At 42.4% G+C, this 12,368-nt stretch overlaps 1 protein-coding gene and 1 long non-coding RNA gene across 2 annotated transcripts in view; both read right to left on the bottom strand.

Moving 5' to 3' along the window:
• Positions 1-12,368, bottom strand: part of nxn (nucleoredoxin) — an 84,771-nt gene that overhangs the window by 13,353 nt on the left and 59,050 nt on the right. Inside the window, exons 2-3 of the mRNA XM_005932033.3 lie at positions 5,098-5,215; positions 610-743 (exon numbers count right to left, since the gene is read on the bottom strand). Of these exons, the coding sequence (XP_005932095.1) occupies positions 610-743; positions 5,098-5,215 (252 nt within the window). The remainder of the gene's footprint in view (positions 1-609; positions 744-5,097; positions 5,216-12,368) is intronic.
• Positions 3,231-3,753, bottom strand: LOC121815166. The gene is made up of 2 exons (XR_006054839.1): positions 3,515-3,753; positions 3,231-3,382 (listed from the first exon to the last, which is right to left on the bottom strand). It is a non-coding gene; the product is annotated as an uncharacterized LOC121815166 (long non-coding RNA).

The raw sequence follows: 12,368 nt of genomic DNA, 5'->3' as shown, positions 1-12,368 counted from the left end.
CTGGCATTTCGTTTTTGTGAGACTGCTTTAGTAGCAGATAGATTTACACGAGTAACCAGAGGACCCTGGTGTAAAACACCGCAAATAAACTCCTGTAATTGCTTTTTGTGACTTGTCCTTTCAGTTTTATATGGCTTTGGGGTTTGCGCCAGCATTCAGGCGTCACCATTCTGAGCAGCCGGTATCTGAGGCTACGGCTCTGGCAGCTGCTGCGCCGACTGGCCTCGGCAGCTCGCGCTGCATCTCATCAGGAACAGCACAGCGATGATTTAACGCCTTCCATGCATCGTGAGTCATGACCTTCGCTGGCTATCAGCAGCGGCAGCAAAGAAAAGAAACAACGGTGTGACGTCTTTGGGGTGTGGTGACTGATCCACAGTTGGTGGTGAAAGGACTGATGGAGATCATCAACCGCTGTAATGTAAACAGTCAAACACAATGGAGTCTCGCTCCTCTCTCTTATCTGTTCCTGCCTCTTCCTGCTCTGCTGTGCTGCTGCCGCTCTTTTTTCTCTGATGTCTCAATGTTTTCACAGAGTCAGGAGCCCTGAATAGGAAAAAAAAAGAAAAGAAAAAAAGATGGGGTCCTCTTTGTCTTCTCTCCACTCACCCAGTGTGCTGAGAAATACACTCCCACATAGTGTCCCTCCAGAGAGCTGCTGTCTGTTGTCTGTCTGTTGTTCCTGAGCAGAGGTCCTGCCACCACCTCCGCAAATGGCTTCGGGCCCCAGGGGAACTCCAGGCCTGAGAGAGGGTAGGAAAGCAGAGGGGGCAAAGAAAGGGGAAACATGGGAAGGAAAAGGAGAGATTATTGCCATGCTAGCGGCTCTAAGAGTTGCTGCGTGGCACTGATTTGAGCTAAATGCCAGTATTTTGTTCCATACCAGTGGAGCAAGTGCAACAGAAGATGATGACGCTGTGTTTTCATAGGTATTTGGCTGCATTCATTATTAATAACATGACAAATTGTCCACTGTTGCACAAAGCTTTAACTCACACTTAAAACTACTATAACTCACAGTGACACTGTTAGGATTTCATGTCTGGGAATCATGAATATTTACAAAACATCACGGTAATCCATCTAACAGCTGCTTAGATACTGAAATGTGGACTCAAGAGTCACACTTCAGCTCAGCAGAAGACCCACAGACAGCTTTTCTGTGTCCGTTAAGGGTGTCACATGTCAAACCACCACACACAGTTGTCATTGAAATATGTTTTTAAAGGGCTGTTTTGTGTTTTCTGCTTATATATGCATGCATGTGAACACACACACACACACACACACACACACACACACACACACACACACACACACAGTTAAAGAAAAAGAAATGTCGAACCTCTTAAGCAAATGAAGGCTGTCAGAAATACTTCCCTCCTGCTCTCTTTCACACTTTTCATTTCCTTTTCAAGGTGTTTTCATTGTTCCCGGAGAGCTCTGGAGATGCATTTGGTACAGCTGAATTAAAGGGGGGGTGTAATCATAAATAAAAGCTTGTATGGCTGGTTCATAATGGACTCTTTATGTGAGCGCTGTTGTCCGGGGCTTCATTAGGCAGGAACGACACGTCTGCACTGCGCTGGCGCGGCCTTTCATTGTTGTCCTGATTGTAAAAGTGCACTCCATCTTTACGCTGCAGGGCTAGTCTGCCACCACTCAAGTCAGGCCTTTCATCGACAGTGAAAGGCAGTGGGGTCCCAAATTGTTCACCCGCCCCTCCGACTGTCAGCGTACGCGAACTTTTTGCTGCCCTTTACCTCTCCCAGCCGTGGCTGTTGCACCTGAATTGATTTGTCACATTAGGAACCGTCCACAGCTTAATACATCAAATTTAAAAATCTGATGTTTAAAAAAAAAGAAAGAAAAAAAAAAAAAAAAGCACAGCCTTTTATTTCAAAGAGATGCAAAACTTCCTGAAGTGCTGGTGGCTCTCTTTGCTACTGAAGCCACCAATTTAATATCTTCTCAGCTCACATCTAGTTAATGAACTGTGGAAATATCACTGCAGGCCTGGACCAGCTTTCATTAGACAGACAGTGAAATCTGTCACAGTCCTCACATGGCTGCTATTCTTCCCTCTCACATGACACGACACCATTTTTTTTTTAAAGCTGACCTAACAGGCTTTGAAGAGGCAGCGTTTTAAAATATTGAGATCGTCTCAGCCACAGATGGACGCCCTCAATACAGGAAAGGAATGCAAGATCACTCTTGTTAATTCTCCATCTCCACTTCAAAGTGCAGAAATTATAGGTTTCAAAGACGAGAGTGTGAGACATGGACACGCTATAATATTCACACGGCACCATAATTATAGCGGCATTAACTCAAAACACCGCAGGGGGGGGGGGGGGGGGGGAGTTATTGCAAAATGCTTCCGAAAAAAACGCTGAATGATGGGACTGGGCAATATATCCACAGTAAATCCTCACCAGGAATTTGAGGTGTGTGTTGTGTGCGAGTTAATGTGGGTCTGACCTTAGTTACTGCACTCATTACATTTTGGTTAACTTAAACGACTTATTTATGGTGTGAACCCAATGTGGTAGGCTGGATATTCTTATTGCTTATAAAACTAAGAATTTACATGAAGAATTTAAATGAACATTTTCAATTAGCAGATAGAAAACTGAGTGAAAACAGAAGTAAAACAAATAAATATCTCAAATTGTTACGCTTGGCTGTGGTTTACGTATAGATAATAAATAAGTATTTACAGGAAGCATGTGACATAAATTTGAATTAAAAAGATGACACTGCAGAAGAGAAATCAAAACAAAACAACATGATTGGTGTGAACCATGACACAGTGAGGTCACTAGAGAGGAAAAAAAAAAATCATTGTGATTGCTTTGGTCACCTTTAGTTTTTAAATGGTGAGTGATAGCAAAATTGTAAAAAAGTGCAACGGAAAAATTGTGTGAGGATTAGTAGTTTGCAGATGAGTCACCGTCTACCAAGCAAAATGACAAATAAAAAAAAGCAGGTGGGAAATATGTATTTTTGGTATAGCACCTTAATTGCGACCAATTTCACTTAGCAGCTGGCAACAACACCTCGGCAACCACCTGGAGAATACACTTTTTTTCCCCCCTCCCTTGTTACCGGTAGTTTCCGAGGGCCTAGAGACACTGACTGATCTCAAGGCCGGTGTGATCTTACACATCTCACCTTGCCAGTGGATACAGCAAGTCAAGTTCAGAAGTCATACTAATTGTGTAGTATTTATTTCAGTCCAATCTCTTGGACTCCTCACTGGTTACCCAATTCTCACCTGTGGTTGAAGTCTTGTTGTTTACCCGGGCTCAGGATTTAGAGAGGGTCTTGAATAGTAGTTCTGTGGATGTAGCTTGGAGTGTAAAAAGTGCTTTGCTTGCTAGATGAGTTTAAAGGGGGAAGGAAAAAAAAAAGAAAAAAAAAGAAAAAAAAAGAAAAGAAGACGCTATATAAATTATAGTCCATTTACCACGGACTAAACTAGAAGAGGGTAGGACATTAGCTAACCAACCTGAAGGTGTGATTTGATGAGTTAGCCAGTATAACAGCACGATGGTGCATCGATCACCTCACAGCAAGAAAGTTTGAACCTGTCCAAAGACGTGCTTGCCAGTTTCTTGGTGGTTCTAAAGTAGTTGCTGGTGTGATGGAAAATCATTATTGAGGTGTTTATGGTAGTAGAAGTAGAAGTAGTAGAAGAAGAAGAAGTAGAACAAGTAGAAGTAGAAGAAGTAGAAGAAGAAGTAGAAGTAGAAGTAGAAGTAGAAGTAGAAGAAGAAGTAGAAGAAGAAGTAGAAGTAGAAGAAGTAGAAGAAGAAGTAGATGAAGAAGTAGAAGTAGAAGAAGAAGTAGAAGTAGAAGTAGAAGAATCATATTTTTATTAAAAAGGTGTTTCAGCATGAAATCATCCTACTGTTACCATTAAAAAAAGATAAACTGTCCAATATGCAACAAATAAAGAGAAATTATTAATCTTATGACTTTTATACCTATGGTTTTTAACACTGGAAAAGATGCACTAACAGGCAAGGAGAGTGTTTTTTTGTCATTCTTGGGTTAAATCTCATGAGCTCAGTAGGAGGGTATGAACAGTGCCCACGTGCAGTGTGCAGCACTGGAACAAATCCAAGCTTGAACAGCACTGGCCTGTGAAACTATTCTGATGTAGGGGCTAAACCAGGTTGTTAGGAGCTCCATGTTCAGCTTGTGCACACTGAACACAAAACAATCATTACAAAAAAAAAAAAAAAAAGCCTTTTCTCCCCCTTCATAAAACCTCAGATGAAATCATTTTTAGAATTTGATACAGTAACCTTTTGTAAGGCCCAAGAAGGTGTTTGGTTACTATATTTGATTTAAACTGTGTGGGAAAGAAACAGGAAGATGCCAGCTGGGCAGTTTTAACAAGACTGAAAGGGTTGCCATCTTTAAGTCTAGCATCCAACATTTCTAATAACACCATAAATACATTTACATATTTTCTCTCTTCCCCATGAGGGTTTGTTTTTCCACCTGACTAAAGAATTTACACGAGCGACTGTTTATCTTCACCGTGAAGATATTTTGCTCATGCATGCAGCATGTTTTTCTTCACATGCAGATAGAAACTTAACATCTTCTTATCTTGAAGTTTGCTATTCAAGTTGCTCATTCATACCCTTTTGCCACAGGGGGAATTTTACAGCCCAGCTGCTGCCGTTTCATGAGATACATTTGGAAGTGACAAGTGTTACAGTAGAGAAGATAGACTGGTGTGAAGTCAGTATGCAATTCTCAATGAGTTATGCTGCTTGCTTATTACTCTCAGCCAAGAGTGACTGATGATTGCTACCCACCAAGAATTCAGCGCTATAAGCTATGACAGACAAACTGTGTGAGAAACTGATCTATGATGTTTTGACCCTCAAAACGTCTTCCCATTACCTCATTAAACAGTCATATTTCTAGGGTTGAACTGGGGTTAGGGTTAACCATTCAGTAAAGAGGATTAGAGTCAGAGCTTGAGGTTAGGAAATAAAAATAAATCAGCCACATGGTTTTACTAATATTGTGGCCTGTGTGTGTGTGTTTGTAGCTCTAGATGCTTGAGCTCACCTTTGGGGTCATCTCTGACCACCAGCAGACCGTTTCGACACACGATCTTCCCCGTGGAGGCGTCCACAAACACCAAAGATGGGATACTGGTTACCTTATACTTGTTCCACAGCTTCATCTGAAAGCAGAAAAAAAGATAAGGAGTGGTTGGAAAATACTTCAGGGAACAGATTTGTATCTAATTCCATTTCCAAGCTGGAAAAGCAGCACAAAACAGTCTAAAACTATGTGTTTAATGATGCAATGTGTGCACCTGGAGTACTACAGTGAAAACAAATGTTGATGTATTTTATTTATTTTAGCATAAATACCTCCTCTGTCATTTAAAATAAACCCTATGGACTACAAAAGCAGAATGAAAATAGTAGGAGAGTGCAGGCAGCCCTGAGGTGAACTAGCACAGATGTGCTGTCCCTGCGGCATCATGAATAACAGTAAAAGGAAGTGCGCAACATAAGCGACTCATACTTTTGTAGGCTTTCATGAATGTTCATTGGCCTTAAATTTAACCATAATACTTTCCTATATGCCAAGATGATATTAACCATCTCATAAAGCCAGATAAGACCCTTTACAGACAGAGATCTGTGTGTGAACTGACTCTATTCATCGAGTTCAGAGATCAGCATAGTCCTTAACATCAAAGAGCAGATCAAGCATTTTCTGAGGCTCACTTTCCATATCAGAGGAAGAGTCCTACGCTCTGAATGGAAAATAGCCCTGTCTTGTAAAGAGCAGCAATCATCCCTGTGCAGCGCTGCTGCTTCAGCATCTACAGAAGAGGAAAAGGTTCTCTTTGCTTGAAAACCTGAAACCAGCTTGAAAAATTTAAATACAGAACGGAAAAAGAAAATACATATTCTAAAACATTTTTAATAAACACACACTGCGTCTTCAAGGTCAAAATATAACAAAACACCTTTGCTGGAAATCGTGTATCTACTGAAATATAGTCAAACTAGAGCATTGAGTTCATCTTTGAGATATAAACACATACTTTGCTTGCTGTCATAAATTATTTCCTGCTGCACAAAGCTAAACACTTCTAAACAGTCAAATGAAATGAGCACCGCTCAGTGCGGTAAGCCTGGAGTTTGCTTACTGTTGAGCTCCAGGCTGATGAAAACCTTTTGTTGCACTCTTTGTGAAAACAGTGACTTCACTGCCCTTTGGTTTTATCATCACTGTGCGTACAGCAGTGACACCTCACCGAGAGGCACTGCACATTGTTTTTACTCGACTGCAAAGTGCAAAAGACACACAGACAATGCTTGCTAGGTGTAGACGTAAACATGCAATGGAATCGCAAGGATATTGATATTTTTCCCCCTCACATACAAGGTCTTGAATAGTCAAGCCCCGATCCTACTTTTAAGACTAGGTTTAAAACTTTCCTTTTTGATAAAACTGGATCAGATTACCCTGAATTCTCCCTTATGTACGCTGTAATAGGCCTAGACTGCCGGGGACTTCCCACGATGCAGTATTTCTTCTTCACTCACCCCTCTCTGTGCATTTAATCATTGGTTATTATTAATCTCTGGCTCTCCTCCACAGCCTGTTCTGTCTCCCTTCTCACATCACCAACCAGTCGTGGCAGATGAGAGGTTTCTTCCTGTTAAAATGGATTTTTTTCCCTTCCCACTGTGACCAAGTGCTTGCTTATAGGAGTTCATCGGATTATTGGGGTCATCAGATTGCAGGGTCTGACCATAGAGTCACAAATGGACCTGCTGAGGAGATCCAACACTATATTTCTATTCTTTATGTTGTTGAAGAGTTTTGTTTTAGCTGCTGTTGGTGTTAATACACTCCAAGCCAAGAAGTCTTGTGCCTGTTACTTCAATCAGCAGCTACCGCCGAGTACGTTTCTCTAGCAGGTCAGTATGCTCTTTGCAGCGCTGATTTATTATGATAGTTTGGTTGAGAGACTGATCATACGTGCGATTGTTTTTTCATGCCCCCTTGTTAACAGCATAGGTCAACCGCACGACCTTCCTACGACAGAGGTCAGACGGTTTGTTCGCTGGACAAGACGACCCGGAGCCTCTCAACTATGTCGGTCTGGAATTCCCTCAAAAGCAAACTTCAGTGTCTGCCACAGTCAACAGCTTTACCACACACTTCATGCTCTTCTGGAAACTCAATCTCTGCTCACAAATTGATGGGGTTAGAGGCATTAAGTGTGACTGTCTCCGAAAGCTAGCAGCACACTGCTGCCTCTGCACAGCCATTTCGCTCTGCTGCTGTCATTCAGACTGATAATGTCAACTTGAGAGCCAGATTCAGTTGATCATACAGACCAACACATGACAGATTCACGTGCATCCTCTGAGATCGTGTTAAGATTCCTGAAGTGCAGGGATGCTTCTTGCAGGAGTAAAGAAAGAAGGCTGTGGACTGACTGGTAAGGCTCTGAAATTTGTCCAGCAGCCTCCGACACAAAACCAAACCCTCCTCTTTGTATTCCCACCAATCCACAGCATCCTTGAATCCTTCTGATGATTTGGCCGCAGATCAGAGTAGCCCAGGATGTTAAATCTTTCAAGAGATTAGATCTGTCCTCAACATGAACAGGCTGTTAGGATGGAAGAATAACCTTGTAACGGCAAAGGATGCGCACACCCGAGTCAAACAAACAAGCAGAAACTCAGCCCAATTTTAGCACCTTGACAGAAAAGTGGGAATCATGTATATCACAGCCGTGTGTTGAGCTTTTCTTGTCATCCACTTTAATCTTTCTACAAGATGGTGGCTTTTGTAGCAACCGCTCTATCCTCTTTTATCTTCATGAATAGAAAACATGAGGATCATATGCCTCAGTGATCTATTTTCACCCCCTCCCAAAAAACACAGTTTCATTGTGCAGAGGTACAAGCTATCCATTATAGCTCAGACAGTAAATGCACAAGCTGACATGACAGGTTGTAAAAACTGGAACATGCCCCCCCCCCCAAATCTTGTCCGGTATTATTTAGTCTGATGTTCAACAAAAAGCGTCCTTATGTTTCACTTTGAAGAAAGGAGACACGAACACTTGTTTATTGTCTTGGCAAGATTAAGATGACAAATTATTTTGTCAGTCAGCTGCCTATTAGAACCCAAAAATTGCAGGTCCTCATCCAGTCACCTGAGGCTGGCTTGAGTGAATCCCCACAGACTCATGTAACAATGATGGGAAAAAGTAGGATAACAGACCAATTTAACACTGTAACAAATAAATTAACAGTTAACCCATATATTGTTGTCACTCTTCATTGTGTGTCTTTTTTCCTCCAGACTGTTTCCAAATGATATCAAGAGTGCGACTAGCGTTTTTACAGTATGGTGAATGGAAGGGAATAAACCTGTGGCCACTTCCTGTGTGTCTGTGTTTGATTGTAAGCTACTACTCATTCCAATCTGACTCATAATGATTTAAGAAATATCCAGCAGGGTAACAAATGATTAAAATACACATTACTACTTCGCATACTTAGCTGTATGATTTTAAACAGACTCCTGCTGCAGACATACATAATCTAAAACAAACAGTATAGCAGTGGCCAATTATAAGGTAAAATGTGTGTAGCCTGAATGGCATCAAAATTGCATGCCACCATTTCTAGTTTTGTCTAAGGGGGCCACTATTCATTATCCATATCAACAGACTGGATAACGATAGAGCCAAGCAGGAGGATTGGCCATAGAGTTACACAGTGGTTTAACTATGCCAATAGTTCCTGCAGAGAGGCCACAAACCGCTAAGACTCAAGGGAGCTGGAAATCCATTCTAAGAATCCATTTACTCTCCTGGACATGCAAACATTAGCCTTGCTCTACACTCTGTGCTCATCATACTAATTGGATCACGCATGGCTGCGGATTCACATCCAGAGAAAGAGCGAATCAGCCTACTGAGGTGGGGGTGGGGGGCATGTGTGCATGAATATTCCAGGGTTGGAAATCTTCCTGATCAAAGAAAATCCTGATCCTTTTTAGATGTTATTTGATGGGATCATTGACTGCATTAATTTATCTTCCTGTATCCATCCTAGACTGAGTGAAAAAGAATCAAAGGGAAAAAAAAGGAAGCCGTGAAACAAACCCAATCCCATGAGATCCACATTTCCGTGTTAAATGTCATGCGTGGCGATCGCTTTCATGCTGCTTTGCACTGTTGCACTTTATGGCAACTTTCTGCACTTAAAGACCCTCAATGCTCTGGCTTCTAAAATCCACACACATCTGCTTTAGTTTTGACTTAGTCCCCCTTTAAAACCCCTGTCCTGTCCTGAAATCTGGCCTCAGTCAGTAACTGGTGGGCCTCTAAACAGTGGCTATGGAGGGGAGAGTGTCACTCTGTTGAGAGAACTAGAGTGGAAGAAATTTCTCTGGTCAACATTCCCAATTCATCTCTGATTATCTGAGCTCCATCTCCTCACAGATCTGCTTTCACTGGACCGGTTTGGCCTGAGGCGTCTGCCAGACGCTCCCATTGCTGCTTTATTACATCTGTGCCACTACAAAGGAAAGCCAGCCCTTTACAACAGAAGACATAAGAGATATCATGCTGTGATGTTGATAGCAGCTCAGTTCTTCATCTTTGAGTATTATGAGGGACAAATGGGGATAATCAAATTGATAACGTGTGAAAACGGAAGAAAAAAAAAAAGGCCAAAGCTAAAATGTAGATTTAGCGAATTTAATTGAACCTACTTAGGAATTCTCAGTGGTGTTCATTGTCAGGCTAAAAACCCCTTATAGGCGCTTGACTCATCTCACAGGGAATTTAGTGGCATGATTTATTGCTGGGAAAAAGTGAAAAAAATCCTTTCCACACAATTAACAGTAAAATGAAACTGTATAATTTCCTCTGTATACTGTTTTACAATCGCGGCCTTTTCAAAATAAAATAAATACATTTGTTCAATGAACAGATAAGAATCAAGTGATCGATGGCCTTCCACTAATCGTTATCGTTAAGTGCGTAAAGCCATTTGTTCAGGAGGTTATCTGATGGACAGATCGCGGCCCTTAAGGCATGTTCCACAAAACCCATTTGTCTTTAACTGGGACCGTTTTATTGGAAGTGCATGCGGGAGGTGTGATCTCCAACCATAAAGATTTACTGTTAAGGCCCACAGGAGAAATCAGGCTGGACTGGACTGAACTCTCTATGTGCTCTTTTATTATTTTTAAGAAATCAAGCCATGACCCGTGCAACATGTATAACGTCATTGCTAAAAGGACTCAAACTAACATGTTTGTGCACCACAGCATCAACAGGTCATTCGTCATGTGTCAGTTTTGAAGGCAGCTTGCAGGTTAGAATCTAAAACACAGCGTTTTTTCTCCCCTTCTCAGTCCTCAGGTTGAAGACAGATGAGAAACAAGCTTCTCCTGCTTGCTCCCTCAGCTCCTACAACACCGCGATTCCCTTTTGGCTGGGGCCCCTGCAGCCGGCTCTGGCTTACATTCCTCCATGCTGCACCCCGCCTTTGCTCAATCTGCTCCTGAGGCTCTCAGCAACTGCCTGTATCCACTTCAAAACGCTGTTGCTGCTCTTTAGGGCTACAAAGAAAGCCCTCCTCTCCCACTTCTCAGCCATACTTCAGCCCCTCACTACACCCGCTAACGTGTGTTACTCAGAGCTTCCATCTGTGTGCCTCTGACCTGACTATCGCTTTACCCAGTCGAGACTCTTCAGTGCTGCGGCTCCCCTGATGGGGAGATGCACATTTAAAACCCTGTGACAGCTGCTGCCCTTTCTCTGTGTGATGACGGATCTCTTAATACTCCTCAGCTTCATGTTGTTTCGCATGTGTGTATCATTCTGTTCAACATAAAACATCCTAAAAGAACTGCGATTTCATTTTTATGGGATTACTGCAACTCATTCTTGCACAAATTTGAAAAAGTTATTAACCAGCTTTTCCATTTTCTACCATATTACACCCCCCTCCCCTCCCTTGGGTGTCATCTATATTTCTGAAATACAAAAAGTACAGGTCACTCTCTCCAGGCTGCTCCACTGTGCTCATTACAGAGCTCATCATACTCCATAATACACAGCCATTGTGATGAGCAAATGCACTTCTCCCAAAAATTGCAGCGCTGAAAGCATCACATCATGTCTCTTCAATGCAAAAGTGTTCCTGCTCTTGTCCATTTCACTAATCCTGTAACATTTTCCGGCCCAACCATTTCATTCGTGGATCCTCCACAACGCAGATGGGAGACACTGGCTAAATTGCCCCCCCCACCCACTTTCTTGATAAAGGCCCTCCTTGTTGCTACAGCAACCAGCCCTCCCTTCCCCACCATGAAGTCAGGACATGTCACCAAGTGGCAGACACTTTGTGGGCTCTTGGTTAATAATTCAGGGATAAATAAGCGGTTTTGTGAGGAAAACAGGTGCCAGAATGTCAGACTGCTTTTGGGGAAAATAAACCAGCAAAAAAAAAAAGGAAGTGAAAAAAAAAAAGAAAAGAAAAAAAAAGACATGAGTAAGTGAGAGAGAGAGGGAGGCGTTTTTTCTTTTCCCCCTGCTTCAAGCCTTATGTGGAGGCACAAAAGCCCTGAATACAGGCTCCAAATCGAAACGTGGACCTTGTGTGGTGAGAAGTTTTTATGTAGTAAAGAACACAATAGGGGGGGGGGGGAAGCAAGGGGTGGGGGGCATTGTAAAGGAGTAAAAAGCCAGGCTCAATAGGTATCTGCAGCATTGTCTCTCCCCAGGAGTGGGATTGCCCCTGAGGCCTACATTCTGCAAAGGTCAAAGGTCAGGGCTGCGGGGGGTGCATTCTTCCCTCCCACTCGTGTTTTTAAACCGACCCGCCTGTCTCCCCTGCCTTCTATAGCAGTTCCGTTTTTTTTTTTTACTGCTCTGCATCCCTTCCTCATTACGACAAAATACAAGCCTAACAAACACACATACACAGGCACACGCGCCTTCCGTGTTCGCACTAATGTGGAAAAAATGTAAATTGCATCCTTGACTCTGCTTTAGTCACCAATCGTTGCTAAACTAACCACACGCAAAAAGGCACATTTGTTTAAAAGACGTCATCCAAAGAGAATCAAATTAAAAACAGTCACCTAGGCGCTGCTGTGAGATCATCACATGATTTAAGGAATCCATTTTTGAAGACTGCTGATTAGGTATCACACTCTTTCACGCTCCTGCTTTGTTATAAAAGACAGAAATGACAGCTTTACAAAGAAGGGATAGCACACACACACACACACACACACACACACACACACACACACACACACACACACACACA

This window comes from Haplochromis burtoni, unplaced genomic scaffold (genome assembly GCF_018398535.1).
Source record: "Haplochromis burtoni strain Fernald_Lab_line unplaced genomic scaffold, NCSU_Asbu1 Contig_144, whole genome shotgun sequence".
In the NCBI taxonomy this organism is placed as follows: Eukaryota; Metazoa; Chordata; class Actinopteri; order Cichliformes; family Cichlidae; genus Haplochromis; species Haplochromis burtoni.
Note: the sequence above shows the minus strand (reverse complement) of the source record. Positions and strands in the feature narration are given on the sequence as shown.